Raw genomic sequence first — 15,207 nt, forward strand, 5'->3', positions numbered from 1 at the left:
TCACGTAGCAGCTAGTTGTCTCCATCCCTCACGCGCTTCTGTAAACTCCCCGTGTCCCCACCCCACCAGGAGCGCCCCAGCAGACTCCCGCCCAGCCCGCCTCCATCTCACGCAGGAGGCGCTTCTCCTGGGTCCGCCATCCTGGGGCCTGAGTGGACGGTTCTGTGGGTTGGTTGCCTTTGGCACCTTACATATGTCTGTTGTCTGCTGGCTTGTGTTGTTTCCGGGAAAAAATCAGCAAATTATCATCATTTCTCAATATGTGCCATAATTGGGGTTTTTTAAAGCTACTTTTAGGGTATTTCTCTTTGATTTTTAATAGTTTTAAGTATGATGTGACTGGGTGCAGTTTTCTGCGTATTTTATGTTTGCATTCACTGAACTTCTTAAATTTAGAGATTTCAGGTTTGTCATCAAACTTGGAAAATTTCACGCTACTAGTTTATAAAAGACACTTTTTGCCCCATTCACCTTTTTTTCTCACTTGGGTTCCAGGGACACTTGTGTTGGTGACCTTGTGACAGCAGCATTGTCCACAGGTCACAACCTTCAGTTGTTTTGGCTCATTTTAACTGGCCTGCCTTCCACGTCCCTGGTACATTCTCCTGCCTTAGTCATTCTGTTATCAAACCATATTTTATTTATTTCATTTGAGATAACAATTCTCAGATAAAGGATTTGTTTTTTCACACTTCATATTTCTTTGCTGAGACTCTGTGTCTCCACTTTTTCTATCTTTTTCAATAAATCTTAGGACATATTTATAATAATTACTTAAAATGCTCATCTAGTCAGTCACTTCCAGTATCAGGGTCATCAGTGAGTCAGTTTCTGTTCATTTTTTCTTTACTGTGTTGATGTCTGTGCCGGTGGACCTGCCACTGTGTGGGGCCGAGCGCGGAGGCGCAGGACCCTGCGCTTTGTTTTCTTGGGGAGGAGGGTCTTCTCGTGTCTGGCAGCTGAAATGAGGCTCACACCCCGAGGGACTAGTCTTGGCCAGAAGGGTGTGTTCCTCCTGCCGCACCCCGACCTTCGCATCCCTTTTATCTTTTTTCCAGCAAAATTAGGAGAGGGGTCGTGGAAGGATTTTTATGCCAAGCAAATTGCTCTCATTTGGGGTCTTCCAGATTGTCCCCCGCCCCTGCCGTCAGCCGTTGCTCAGCCCTCAGCAGTCCTGCCCACCTACTCGTCCAGACCCAGCGTGCCCCTAGCCCTGAGCTGCTGGCTCCCTGCTCCCCAGGGAGAGATCTCTGGAAGCCGGTCCTGGTGGCTCTCCTCCCCTGCCACAGACACGTGTGGGTCTTACGTTACCTACGTCTCACTTCCTCTGACCCCCCACCTCTGTGAGGACCCGCTGTCCAGGCCCAGCCGCGCGCAGCCCTAGAGTGAGGCTGTTCCACCTCTGTGTCTTCAAAATCTCTGGATTTGGGTTTCTTCTTTCTTTGTTATGTGGTAACACGCGCTTGTCAGGGAGAAGGCAGAAGGCACGAGTTCATTGAGAACAGCAGCCACCCAGGGCCCTGATTTCAGCGGCAGGCTTGCTGCGTCCTGTGGGGAGTCAAAGCGTGAGCAAGCCTACCGATCTGGTCCAGGGAAGGCCTGGGCTGTGGTTCCACGGAGATCCCTGGTTCGGGGCTCAAGTCTGTGCCCTGAAACAAATGAACCAGGCTGCTGGCTCTGTGACACCCACAGTCCCCATGGCATCTCTTAGCCCCTTTCATATGCCCCGCAGTGATCCTCGCAGATGGTTTAAAGTATGTCCAGAATCTGTCCCCAGCCCAGCCTCCCGTCTCCCCTCTCCTGGCCCCTCCACCTTCCCCACACAGGTCTGATAGGGGCCCTCCAGCGCCCACCCCTTCCAAATTGCTGCACAGCACACTCACTCTTCCCAGTCCCTACGGCTGCTCGCCCTGGCAGACAGCAGCGTCCACTCTGTGGGTGGCTTCTCACCGCCGTGGACGGGGTTGTGTGGGGGGCCTCATTCACACTCGTGCCTGGAGCCGGAGGGCAGTCTGGGGTCGAGGTGGCGACCAGGTCATGGGAGGAAGGGCGGGTGAGCAACCTCTGCGGGTTGTCCCTTGCCCTCCACACGTGACACGTGTGGCTGCAGGGCCTTGACCTCCTCTGAGCATGAACTGTCCTCCCTTCAGGGCCCCCCGGTGGCCTCTGTCTCCAGGCAGGAAGGCGGGCAGAGGGCACCACCTGCCCCACTCTCTTCCTCAGGGCTCCCCTGCTGTCTTCCTCGTGGCACTGCTGAGCGCCGTAGCTCCCCCGCCATCAGGGAGCTGGGCCAGGGTACCTGTGATGGGGAAAGCTCTGTGGTCACCTCCCCGCAGGCGGTCTGGATACCCTTGAAGGAGCTGCCAGTGTTGTCAGGCCAGCGAAGTTGGTCCCCTGCGAAGCCCTCAGCCAGGCTGCTGGGGTCATGAAGTCCATGTTGGGTGGAGAAGAGGCACTGGGTCCCGGAGCCAGGGTCCGGTGCTGCCCCCACCAGCCCGGAGGCCCTGGGCAGGTGACCTCCTCTCTGGGAGCAGAGGAGCTTCCAGGACCATCAGGCAGGCTCAGCCAGGTGTGCTGTCACAGGTGGTCTGAGGGACAGGGAATGCGGCCTGGCCCTGGTTCCAGAGTGGGCTTTTTGGTATTAAAAAAAAAAAAAAAAAAAAAGCCTGGGAAGCGGGCTCATCAGAAGACCTTGGGTGATCTTTTCCTTCTTGTGCTTCCCTGGGTCCTCCAGATCGCGCTCTAGAGCACAGGGCCCTTCTACAGCGAACACGCAGTGCCCCCCGCCCTGCCCCACCCCACTGCTAGTGGGTGCTCACCCTCCTGACCTTGCAGTTTCTGCGGGAGATGGCTGGGGCCTGGCAGATGACGGTGGAGCAGAAGTTCGGCCTGTTTTCTGCGGAGATAAAGGAAGCAGACCCCCTGGCAGCGTCTGAAGCGAGTCAGCCCAAACCCTGTGCTCCTGAAGTGACCCCGCACTACATCTGGATCGACGTATGTGCCCCTCCCCGTGCTCCACACGCTCAGCCTGGGTCTGGGTTTAAGACTGCCTTCCCGGGCTGGGGGGGTCCACTTCTCTCAGGCTCTGCCAGCCTCCTCCCCTTCCCACCCGCCCTCCTGTGGGCTGGAGCCCCTCAGGGGCAGGCCCCGCTGACTCGGGGGCGGGCGGCTGGCCCCACGGTATCTCAGCCCACCACAGCGCGCCCCTCCTGCTCAGTTCCTGGTGCAGCGGTTCGAGATTGCCAAGTACTGCAGCTCCGACCAGGTGGAGATCTTCTCCAGCCTGTTGCAGCGCTCCATGTCGCTGAGCATCGGGGGCGCCGCAGGGAGCATGAACCGGCACGTGGCCGCCATCGGGCCCCGATTCAAGTAAGGGACTCTCGGGGGTGGGGTCTGAGCTGCTGGCACCGTGGGCCCACTCCCCCAGGGTTTCCCATGGTTGGTTATTCCTTCACTGGAGACTGAGCCCCCAGTACATGCAGGGCCCCCGGCGATGAGGTCTGCACGTGATGACCTCCTGGGACTGGGGATGGGGGCCGAGTGCTGACCTGTCAGCACAGGGGCACTGCAGGGAGGCGCTTCGCTCTGGGACCTCAGGGACTGGCCGGCTGGCTGGTGGGCAGCCTTTCTACATCGGTTGGGGGTGGGTGGCAGCAGCAGGACTCTGGTGACACAGTGGAAAGTGGAAAGCAGACGGCCGTGTGGCAGAGCCCGGTATGACAGCTCAGGCCAGGGGCCGGGGCACGTTACCCTCCAAGACGCAGACAGAAAACGTCCAACAGTGTCACGCCCTGTGCACGACACCGGCTGCACAGGAGAGGGCACTCACCCTCCAGGGGACGTGTGACCCAGGGTCCTGAGATCGGGTGCCCTGGTCAGAGGCACTGTGGACACAGTAGGGAGGGGCCGGCCTAGTGTGGGGAGGGGTCTGCAGGTATCTGGAGGGTCGGAGGGAAGGAGGGCAAGGGGCCCCCGTTGGGAGGGGTGCCGCTCCCCCTGCCTGCGCCCCTGCCTGAGCTCTGGACCTTGTTCCTGCAGCCTGCTGGGAGCCCGCTGGCCATGCTTCTCAAACCACAGAGGAGTGCACGTTCTCTGCCCTAATTTGCAGCCTGTCACAGAGCTATACTTTTACAAAATGTAATGGGAACGGGTTAGTGGAAGAGGGTGGGCACTGGATGGCCACGGCCAGGTGAGGTTGCCATGGGAACGAGCAGGGGGCCTCTCAGACCCCAGACCAACACGTCTGCAGGCTGTAGAGTAGCTCTATCTTGCAGAAACCAGGTAAATTGTCTTCCTTTGAGCGTGAATTAAATGTCTACCTTTGTAGCACCAGTAGGTGACTGCACCCCAGGGAGTGGTTTACAGGTAGTTTGTGAGACTGAAGCTTGCGGCCAAGGCACGTTCACACACGCGTCATTTTCCCCCACAAAAGTGAAGGTTTAAACCTTTTCCTAAGACATCGGGTACAACAGTCTGAGCAGTGGTCACCCGGCTGATGCCCCCGCCCTGGCAGGAGAGTCTGCCATGCAGACACGGGCCCTGAGCGCTGGGAGAGCCCGGCCCCCAGACTCACCCGGCCTCCCTCGCAGGCTGCTGACCCTCGGGCTGTCCCTCCTGCATGCGGACGTGCTCCCCAATGCCACCACCCGCAACGTGCTCCGGGAAAAGGTCTACTCCACCGCCTTCGACTATTTCAGGTGCCTGGCCCCCCGCAGCCCGGCGCCCCCATGAGACCGGTCACGTTTCCCCATGGCTCAGCTGACTCCAGAGAACAGACCGGAGGCGGCACAGGGGACCCCGCATCCCTGCCGCCAAGCAGGGGCAGCTGAGAGCTGTGGATGAGGGGTCACCAGAGGGCCCAGAAACTCCCCCTTTCCTGGGCAGGTCACTGAGACAGGGGTTGCTGACTACCCCTCCTGTATTAGGGGACCCCACGTGCCACCTCCCATGGCTTTCTGCCGTGCCTGGCCCCGGGCACACACCTCTTGTCCTCTGGTTGTCTGCAGTTGTCCCCCGAAGTTCCCTACCCAGGGAGAGAAGAGGCTGCGTGAAGACATCAGCATAATGATTAAGTTCTGGACTGCCATGTTCTCGGACAAGAAGTACCTGACCGCCAGTCAGCTCGTTCCCCCAGGTGAGCGCTGTCCTCAGGTGGTGGGGCGAGGCAGGGCGCCCTAAAGGAGCCGGGAGGGCCCTACTGAGTTCCCGGCTTGGCCAGAGGCCCGTGCCTGGCTGGTTGCCTCTCCTCTGGCCCCACTGAGGAGCACAAATGTGCATGGGACTCCGAGCAGATGCCCCCGGCGTGACTTCCCCAGCACCAGCTCATGGCACAGGCACCCCCTGTATGCCCGACAGCTGGCACCAGGTGGAGGCCCAAGTGCCGGCAGGAGTAAGGCATGGTCCACTGTCACCAGGTGGGGGCCAGTCTAGTCCGCTGGTGATTCCAACGTGGAGGGTCACGAGAGCATCCTTTGGCTTGCCTGCAGGGGTAGGGAATGAGGGACAGTTTTCTAGAGGTAGTGACGTGTGAGCTGCATCCCCGAGACTGAAGGGTGGACAGGGTCAGTGAGCAGGCCACAGTCCTCCTGAAGGAAGCCACATTCTCGTTTCTCCAAGCACAGAACTGGTCAGGCATCCAAGTTAGAGGTGCCAAGTGGGGTCTCTGCAGGCAGACCATCAGCAGACAGCCTGACCCCCAGGAAAGGAAAGAAGCAGACACAGTGACTTCCTGAGTCAGCCTCCTGGCTCCACTTGGAACCGGGCAGCCCTTACTCCGGCCCCCGTGGGCCCCAAGTGAGCGCCAAGTTGGAGGACATCTGGGGCCGGCAGTGCCACGGTTCAGGGCAGTGCCTCAGTCTTGCTCTGCTCCGGGGCTCGGCAGACTGTAAGGAACCTTAGAAAGCTTCCATCTGGAACGGTTCATGAGGAACTTGCAAGACACCTGGCTTGTCCCTGGAAGCCGTCACCAGCCATCTCAGCGGCCCTGCTCCCCCATGGCTGCCTTGCCTGAGTCAGAGTCCAGGCGCCTCATTCCAGAACACCGTGTCTGCCTGCAGATAACCAGGACACCCGGAGCAACCTGGACATAGCGGTCGGCTCTCGCCAGCAGGCCACACAGGGCTGGATCAACACCTACCCGCTGTCCAGCGGCATGTCCACCATCTCCAAGAAGTCAGGTTGGTGGCAGTTTGCTGCTGGGCCCCTTGGGTCCGGTCGCGGACGTCAGGCCGAGGCGGGCAGACGGCATCCTCTGGGTTCTGGAAGGGCTCCAAGGGCGACACTGTGCCCTCCCACCCAGGCATGTCCAAGAAGACCAACCGGGGCTCCCAGCTGCACAAGTACTACATGAAGCGCCGGACCCTGCTGCTGTCTCTGCTGGTGAGCCCGCCGGCCACGTGCACCAGGAGGGCGGGGCGGGGCAGCTCACGGGCCACCAGAGGCCATTGGCGTTTGTCTCGCCTCGCCAGGCCACCGAGATCGAGCGCCTCATCACGTGGTACAACCCACTGTCGGCCCCAGAGCTAGAGCTGGACCAGGCCGGAGAGAACAGTGTGGCCAACTGGAGGTCCAAGTACATCAGCCTGAGCGAGAAGCAATGGAAAGACAACGTGAACCTTGCCTGGAGCATCTCCCCTTACCTGGCTGTGCAACTCCCAGCCAGGTGGGCCCAGGGCACGCCTGCCTGATGAGGGCCTGGCCAGGGTCCGGTGCAGGTGCCTGGGGTGGGAAGAGGGTGACGTGGCACCCCCAAGGATGATCAAGGCAGCCATCTTTTAACTCTGGACCTTTGCCCAGTCCTTCTGTGCAGTGGGGGGGGCCATCGGCCAGGGGCCCAGCATCCCAGAGCCCGAGGAGGTAATGTCAGGGCACACTCGGGGCCTCCATCTTACTCGTTGAGGAAAGGACAACCCAGGAAGCCATCCCTCCAGGAGGCAGGCCTGGGGAAGCTTTGAGTTAGTTCCTGGTTGTCGTCTTTAAGCAGGGGGCTCCTTCGAGGGGGCGGCAGGCAGCGGAGTGTTCCATGAGCTCTCCTGTGGCAGCTCTTGCAGGGACAGAACTCAGACTGATGGTTGCTGAGGGGCCCCTGTGCTAAATCCCACCAGAGAGACTGTGTCCACCCCGTGTGAATGCGTCCAGGGTGGCCCTTCTTCCCTGTGAGCCCACTCTGCCTACGTAGTCCTAAGTCTGTCCCCTGGACAGGACTGCGGCCTGCCAGGGGTTACCCAGCACCTACCTGGTCTTAGCCTGGACAGTAACACGTGACAGCTCGCACCCACCCTCCCTCCTGCTGAGGTGCCTCTGGCCCACAGGCTGCCACGCTGTGGTGTGGCGCTTTGGGGGCAAGGCCGAGGAGGAGTTCCAGGGAGTTGTGGCTTTGTTATAGCTGAGCACAGTAAACTCTCATGTTCGGGTGACCCGTGTCCATAGCTAGAGTGTCACCTGGTACTGATCTGCATCTCTCAGTTCAGGGCTTCCCTGGTGCCCTGTCTTCTGTGGAGGCGGTGGGCGAGCCGTGTCTGTGCCTGCAGGTTCAAGAACACAGAGGCCATTGGCAACGAGGTGACCCGCCTGGTCCGCTTGGACCCTGGAGCTGTCAGTGATGTCCCCGAAGCCATCAAGGTAACATGGCAGGTGGTGCGCGGGCCTGGCCCTGGGCGCTCAGGCACAGAATGCCTTTGGGGACGCCTGGAAGGCGGCTGAAGCTGCCAACCCCAGTGCTTCCATGAGCCCCAGTTTCCCAGGCCATCCGCTCCTCACTTGAACATTGACTCCGTTCACTATAGAAAAGCGCTGAACGTACCTCTCAGCTCTTGAAGTCACACTGTTGTACGTGATGTGTCAGAAGCCATCACGAGGGCTTTCTCGTCATCCCTCCTTGGGGCCATCCTACGAGGCAGGGGGGCCGGGGACCGCCCGCCCCAGCCTGTCCCGCTTCCTCCCAGTTCCTGGTCACCTGGCACACCATCGACGCCGATGCACCTGAGCTCAGCCACGTGCTGTGCTGGGCGCCCGCCGACCCGCCCACCGGCCTGTCCTACTTCTCCAGCATGTACCCGCCGCACCCGCTGACCGCGCAGTACGGGGTCAAGGTCCTGCGCTCCTTCCCGCCGGTGAGCTGCCTGCCGGGTGGGCCTGGGGGCTGCTCCCCACGCAGAACTCAGTCCCTCTCAGAGCACCCCTTCACCCCCATGTCTTCAGGGAGTCAGGGAAGGTGGACTTAGTTCTGATTCAGACGTGTTTAGCTTCAGCTAGGGGTCTGGGTTTAGAAGGGGAGTTTACTTGAGTTTGGTTCAGTGGGGGGTGTGGGCACATGGCCCAGGGACCCCATGTAGCAGCCATAGGTTCTAGGACATCCTGAGGTCTGGGTTGGGCTGGTCTCACAAGCAGTCTGCAGTACCCTCCACCCTGACTCCGCAAGCCCGGCAGTGAGCACCCGGGCCCCCTGCTCCTGGTGGGCGTGAGGGAGCCTGCCCCTCCCACTTTTCCCACCAATCCTGTGCTCCAGTCTGTTAGCTGTTTTCCTGGCCATCCTGGGGCTTTTCCCCACTTCTCAGTCCCCCATGGGCAGAGTGACAGCAGGGCCATTCCGATGGGGTGGGTCCCGAGACCTCCATCCATAGAGCTGTTCTTGCCTCTCCTGGAGTCACAGCCGCTCCCCCTCCTCCCTGCAGGATGCCATCCTGTTCTACATCCCCCAGATCGTGCAGGCCCTCCGCTACGACAAGGTAAGCTGTGCTTGGGAGGCAGGAGAGGTGGGAGGGGCGGGGCCACCCTGTGTCCTGGCTGAGCCTCCATGTGTTCCCTAGCCTGGAGGCTCTGCACTGCAGGCTGAATGTTCGTGGTTCATCTTTAGATCTATTTGCTGGGTTAGAACTGGGTTATTTGAAGCTTGACGAGTATGGGAAGCCCGCCCACCCAGGTTGAGGGCCTCTGTCCAAGGGCTGCTCTACCAAGTGGGCCCACAAACCACTGAGGGGAGGGAGAGGCTACCCCCGCAGGAGTCTTCCAGAAAGGACAGCTGCCTTTTTAACCTGGGACATGGGAGTTCAAGAAGTCAGGAGTGGCAGCAAAGAGGTCCTCAGGGGCTGGAGCTGTGCCCCCAGCAGGGAAGTGGGGTTTTCTGGAAGCCACCCCCTCACTCTGCAGTGTCTCTCACAGCAGCTCACAGACGAGCATCCGGGGCCCACCTGCCCCTCCTGAGGCTTGACAACAGCAGAAATCAGTTAGGGTTAGGGGAGAGGACTGAGGAAGCAGAGTTGGCAGATGCCTGCGTTAACACAGACCCCACGGCCAGAAGCCGCTGGGCCCCTGAGCGCCAGGAGTCAGTGCCTGCAGCAGTCAGTGACCCCACCTGGCAGAGCGTGGCCGGGGCTGGGCCAGCCATGACCTTGCCCACCTGCAGATGGGCTACGTGCGGGAGTACATCCTGTGGGCAGCGTCACAGTCGCAGCTCCTGGCACACCAGTTCATCTGGAACATGAAGACCAACATCTACGTGGATGAAGAGGGACACCAGAAAGACGGTGAGCACTCTCCCTCCGTGGTCCCCCACCTTTAACCCCGTCCCAGGTTGCCCGTGGTCCCTCCGCCTTGCGTAACGGGTGCAGGGCAGCCCTGCAGACACCTTGTCTGGCCCCGTGCCCCTGCGGCTCCGTCCAGCAGCTCCTGGCCAGTCACCTCTCGCCTGACCCTGCCGTCCGCGTTGGGACGAGACGGCCCAGGACCCCTCATGCCCTTAAAAAGCACGGAGACCCTCAAAGAGCTTGGGTTTCTGTGCATTTGGTCTATCTGGGCCCATGAATGTTAGCAATTAAAACTGAGACATTTGAGGGAGAGGAGGATGTAGCTCAGTGGTAGAGGGCATGCTTAGCCCTCAATCTCTAGTCCCTCCTCTTAAAAAAAAATACGTTTAAAAACATAAACCCATTACACGTAAACATCAATAATACACTTTTTTTTAATAAAAATTTAACTTTTAAAGAAATTAGCAAGAGAGGTGGCATGATGGCCTTCTGGTTTGGCAGGCCCATGAGCATCTGCAGGAGACGACAGGGGCCTCCCTCTCTCCTGCGGTCCATCAGCCGGAACACAATGTGGCTGCGGTGACCACAGGAGACTGGGCCTCGCAGATGTGTAGCTGGAGGAGGGAGAGGCACTCTGGTGGTGCCGGGTGCTCCCTGCGGGCACCTGCCAGGACCCTAGCACCCCAACATGCAGGGAAGGGGCTGTGCCCATCCTGTGTCCACATGGCTCACGACCCAGACTTTAAGGTCATGTCTGCAGAGCCCTGGAAGTGTCCCCGACAGAAATGCTTCTAGGTGTTGGGAAACTGTCGGGCAGTCTGTCAAGTGTTCCAAGATTGTGCGGTTGTTTCCTGAAGTGGCAGATTGATTTAGTTCATTTTCAAGAGAGCACATGCTGTGTGCCAAGTGTGAGGTTGGTGCCCCCCTGGTCGTTCTTCTAGGGGAGGTGCTGCTCCCCTGGCAGGGGGCAGGGCACACCAGGGGCGTTCCCGGTGCTTCACTCAGAGCAGTGAAAAAACGCCTGGTGGTGTTAGTAAGCTTCAAGGACATGCTTCAGCAGCACCGACTTTTGTCCTCACTGAGAGCAGAGCCAAGAGCATCCGGGACTCGGGTGACAGGCATCAGCACAGTGAGGAAGGCGGATGAGCTCGGGGCGGGGCCCCTGGGGGTGCCAGCAGCCACCCCGGGGAAGGCTGGGTCAGCAGGGGCCCTGGACCGGGGATCAGCCTCCGTTTCTCTGCAGCTGACATTGGCGACCTTCTGGAGCAGCTGGTGGAGGAGATCACAGGCTCCCTGTCCGGCCCCGCCAAGGACTTCTACCAGCGGGAATTCGATTTCTTTAACAAGATCACCAACGTGTCGGCCATCATCAAGTACGTGGCATTTCCCCCATCCTGACTCATGGGAACTGGCTGGGGAGCTTTACAGACCGGGGCCCAGACCCTGCCGTGGCTGCTTCTGAGGGCCAGCAGGACCCAGGGCTCCTGAGAGCAGACAGACGCACCACATCCAAGCTCCTCTCCGGTCTGGTCCCAGCCTGAGGCCACTCTGCCCTCCAGGTTCCCAGGGTCCCAGTGGTGTGAGGAAAACCCGCCTCTTCTGCAGCCCCCACGGTCCCTCCACTGAGTCACCTCCTGCCCCCCACCCATGTGGAGCTGACACTGTTCTTGGACGCCTTGGCCCTGGGTCACCCTCCTCCAGGAGCCTGGTCCCCTGCATTGTCCCCAGTATTCAGGCCTCTCGCACCTTGGTCACCACGGGGCTCCGTCATGTCCAAGCAGAGTGGTGATGCAGCAGCAGAGGGAGGGTAGGGGGTGGCGTCCATCACAGGGGAGAGACAATTCCATGTCACCACTCCTCATCCGGGGGTGCAGGGTCTGGGGCACTTGACATCATGAGCCAGGGAGCGCCTCCAGGCCAGGCGGCCAGCTTCCCACGAGGACAGGGGTCTGTTGGACAGGAGGGCCTGGCCGACCCACAGAAGCCTGGAGGCCAGCATCCTGTCCCGTTTCTCAGGCCCTACCCTAAAGGCGATGAGAGGAAGAGGGCGTGCCTATCAGCTCTGTCTGAGGTCAAGGTGCAGCCTGGTGAGTGCGGCTCGGGCCCGGGGTGCGGGGGCAGCCAGGGCCTGGGCACCTGTGTCCAGAACCACCCCCAGCCAGTGGTCACTCTGGGTCCTCCCGCCTACTGCTGTTTCTCTAAAGAGGACAGATCCCCTGAGGCCCCAGCGCAGCCCCGTCTGCAGGGAAGGCCTGTGTGAGGGTGGACCCTTGCCACACTTGGGCCCCTACATGTCCCCTCTGTCCCTCACAGGCTGCTACCTGCCCAGCAACCCCGAGGCCATCGTGCTGGACATCGACTATAAGTCCGGGACGCCCATGCAGAGGTGAGGCCCCCTGCAGCCTGTCACTTGGGCTCCCATTCCGTGTCCCCCGCGCCACCTTCTCTTTGCTGTCTTCCAGTGCTGCCAAAGCCCCATATCTGGCCAAGTTCAAGGTGAAGCGATGCGGAGTCAGCGAACTTGAGAAGGAGGGTCAGTGGGCCCATCTGGGGTGTGGTGTTGCCCCCTAGCATGTCCAGGATGTCAGCAGCTCCCCGGCGAGGATGATGACCTCCACTCACTCAGTCTGATCCTTTGCGGGTGGCAGGCCCGTGTGCAGTGCTGGAGGCCCCAGGGGAAAACTGGTTTGCTCGGCCACAGTGCCAGTGACTGCAGGCTGCATAGCTTCTGCAGCAGCAGCAGACTCCTGCCCGGTCACAGAGGCCCAGGTGTCAGCAGGGCCACCCCCTCCAAGCGCATGGGGTCAGGGTCCTTCCAGCCTCTGTGTGGCGGGCGGTGCTTGGTTCCTCAGCTCGTGGCTGTTATCACCCTAGCCTCTGCCTGCATCTGAATTCCGGTTCTCCGATAAGGGCTGGTCACTGCAGCAGGGCCCACCCGCCCCAGCGTGGCTTTGGTTGTGGTCACCTTGTGCAGTTTGGGTGGGCGTGACTGGGGAGGGCAGCAATCCAGGGGGTGTTGCCCCGGTCCTCCTGGGCATCCCAGGGTGCAGACACGCCGTTGCCCCCCAACAGTGCCCAGGCACACCTGGGTCCTCGCTCCAGTGAGAAGGGGCTCTGTCCCTGACTGTCCTCAGGAAGAGACCCTGGCCCTGCGGCTCCACCCACTGACCCAAGCATTTGCTGAGCCCTCACTGGCCTCGTTGGGGCTTTGCAGAGACGATCCCTAAAGGTCCCTGGGCCCCCTTCAGGCAAATGAGCAGGGCTCGTCCCCGGCCCCCTCACCACCCCCAAAGCTAACGGGCAGCCTCTCCCTGCAGGTCTGCGGTGCCGCCCAGACTCCGAAGATGAGGGCCACGCGCAGGAGGCCGACGGCCAGATCTCCTGGCAGGCGGCCATCTTCAAAGTGGGCGACGACTGCCGACAGGTAGGGGGACAGGGGTAGGGGCTCACTGAGGGGGGCAAGCTGGGGGGGCTGCCCATCTCTCTACAAGGCTCCGGGCGCACTTCTCACTTGAATCTCATGCAGAAACAGGAATCTTTGATCCCATTTGGTTCAGGTGCCTCAGAGTAAATCAGGGCTTTCTGGCAAACCTTCAAAGGCCTCTCTTGTGGGCCCTGCAGCCTCCTGCTCACTGGGGCCTCCCCCTTCCTCCCTACTCGGTGGGCAGGGCTGTGGGGGCTGGGTGAGCCGGCTGACCACCACCCCCAGCGTCTCCTTGGTTCCCAGGACATGCTGGCCCTGCAGATCATCGACCTCTTCAAAAACATCTTCCAGCTGGTCGGCCTAGACCTCTTTGTCTTCCCGTACCGGGTGGTGGCCACTGCCCCCGGGGTAAGTCCCCCCAGCAGGAGCCCAGGCGCTGCTCCTCGGCCCCCAGCCAGGCAGTCCGCCCACAGACTGGCCTCGGCCCTTCCTCCCTAGTGTGGAGTGATTGAGTGCATCCCCGACTGCACGTCCCGGGACCAGCTGGGCCGCCAGACCGACTTCGGCATGTACGACTACTTCACGCGCCAGTACGGGGACGAGTCCACCCTGGCCTTCCAGCAGGTGGGCAGCCCCGTAGACCTGGGGGACCCCCAGCTAATTCGCGAGGGTGGGAGGGGCCCCTGCACCCCCAGGTGCACCCACTTATCACTCCGCTATCGAGGTCCAGCTTGCTGACGGGGGTGCAGGCCTGGGGCGCCCTGAGCACCCGCCCTCTCCCCCCACAGGCGCGCTACAACTTCATCCGGAGCATGGCCGCCTACAGCCTCCTGCTCTTCCTGCTGCAGATCAAGGACCGGCACAACGGCAACATCATGCTGGACAAGCAGGGCCACATCATCCACATCGGTCCGCCCTGCCCTCCCCCCAGAGTCCCCTGTCCTCTCCCCGTCGCTGCTCCCATCCAGCCCCCTCCTTTCCCTCTGTCCTCCCCCGGGGCCCCTGCTTTCTCCTCCTGCTGCACTGCCAGCTGACCCCCGCACGGTGGCCCTTTGGGGTTTTGCAGACTTCGGCTTCATGTTTGAGAGCTCGCCAGGTGGCAACCTGGGCTGGGAGCCAGACATCAAACTGACAGATGAGATGGTGATGATCATGGGGGGCAAGATGGAGGCCACGCCCTTCAAGTGGTTCATGGAGATGTGTGTCCGTGGCTACCTGGCTGTGCGGTGAGCCGTCCGTCCACTCTTCCAGCAAGGCCCGCCCACCTGCCCCTCAGAACCCTTGGGGGTCACGCCAGGCCCTTGGGGGACGAGGACATGGGAGGCCACCCGAGGGCTCGCCTTCCTGCCTCATCTCTGTGCCTGTGCATGTGCCAGACTAGGCCTTGCCTGCCAATACCTCAGGCCTCTCTGGGCACCCACCTGGCCCCTTGCCCCAGCCTGAGCCCCTGCAGCCCCAGGCTGCACGCCAGGGCCTCCAGTCCCAGCCTAAGGATGTCACATGGCACCTGGACTCAACTGGAGTTTGCTGGAGCCCGCGAGGTGCCCACATGGTTCCCTGCAAGTAGTGGGTCACCTCAGCTGGGGCCGAAGGCTGGACCACACAGCCTGTGCAGGGGGTCTGCGCCAAAATCCAAAGGTTCCCAGAGCCACATGTAAGCACACGCTGCACGGACGGCAGGCAGGACCACCTGCTCAGGCAGCCTCTCCCCTCCCCAGGCCCTACATGGACGCTGTCGTCTCTCTGGTCACCCTCATGTTGGACACGGGCCTGCCCTGCTTTCGCGGCCAGACAATCAAGCTCTTGAAGTAAGTACTGGGCCAGCCCGCAGGCCACTTGGGGGCAGCTGTCCCCTCGAGACGCCAGTCTCTCAAGCACTGGTAACAGTGACTGGGGGCTGTCCTTGGGGCCTGGCACAGACGGGCCTGGGTGAGGTGCTGTCACCAGGCCTCCTACTAGTGAGGTGCCTGGGCTTCTGCACCACGGCTGCAGCCCTACCCTAGAGCCCCACGTTTCTCAGGGAAGCAGTGTCTGTGTCTGGGCCACTCGGCCTGGGGGAGCTGAGAAGGGGCTGGAGCCCTCTAGGCCAGCTGGGCACAGCATCCCCACCAGCAGCCAAGCCTGGCCCTCACAACACTGAGCCCAGAGGGCGCCCTCCCAGGGCCTGACCCTCAGCTGAACAAATTCCTGCAGAGTGCAGCCCACAGGCCAGACCACGTCCCTCAGAAAGGGCAGCCTGGAGGGACCCCTGGGTGGAGG

At 61.0% G+C, this 15,207-nt stretch overlaps 1 protein-coding gene across 1 annotated transcript in view; it reads left to right on the forward strand.

The window, feature by feature from the left end:
• PI4KA (phosphatidylinositol 4-kinase alpha) overlaps nt 1–15,207 on the forward strand; it is a 74,832-nt gene that overhangs the window by 58,407 nt on the left and 1,218 nt on the right. The window contains exons 33-53 of the mRNA XM_032472105.1: nt 2,836–2,994; nt 3,218–3,369; nt 4,590–4,697; nt 5,007–5,134; nt 6,057–6,176; nt 6,299–6,378; nt 6,468–6,661; nt 7,530–7,620; nt 7,944–8,111; nt 8,673–8,726; nt 9,404–9,524; nt 10,768–10,897; nt 11,541–11,611; nt 11,838–11,910; nt 11,987–12,057; nt 12,842–12,948; nt 13,252–13,356; nt 13,447–13,572; nt 13,737–13,857; nt 14,015–14,174; nt 14,667–14,756. Coding sequence (XP_032327996.1) covers nt 2,836–2,994; nt 3,218–3,369; nt 4,590–4,697; nt 5,007–5,134; nt 6,057–6,176; nt 6,299–6,378; nt 6,468–6,661; nt 7,530–7,620; nt 7,944–8,111; nt 8,673–8,726; nt 9,404–9,524; nt 10,768–10,897; nt 11,541–11,611; nt 11,838–11,910; nt 11,987–12,057; nt 12,842–12,948; nt 13,252–13,356; nt 13,447–13,572; nt 13,737–13,857; nt 14,015–14,174; nt 14,667–14,756 — 2,429 coding nt within the window. The remainder of the gene's footprint in view (nt 1–2,835; nt 2,995–3,217; nt 3,370–4,589; nt 4,698–5,006; nt 5,135–6,056; nt 6,177–6,298; nt 6,379–6,467; nt 6,662–7,529; nt 7,621–7,943; nt 8,112–8,672; nt 8,727–9,403; nt 9,525–10,767; nt 10,898–11,540; nt 11,612–11,837; nt 11,911–11,986; nt 12,058–12,841; nt 12,949–13,251; nt 13,357–13,446; nt 13,573–13,736; nt 13,858–14,014; nt 14,175–14,666; nt 14,757–15,207) is intronic.

This window comes from Camelus ferus, chromosome 32 (assembly GCF_009834535.1).
Source record: "Camelus ferus isolate YT-003-E chromosome 32, BCGSAC_Cfer_1.0, whole genome shotgun sequence".
Classification (NCBI taxonomy): domain Eukaryota; kingdom Metazoa; phylum Chordata; class Mammalia; order Artiodactyla; family Camelidae; genus Camelus; species Camelus ferus.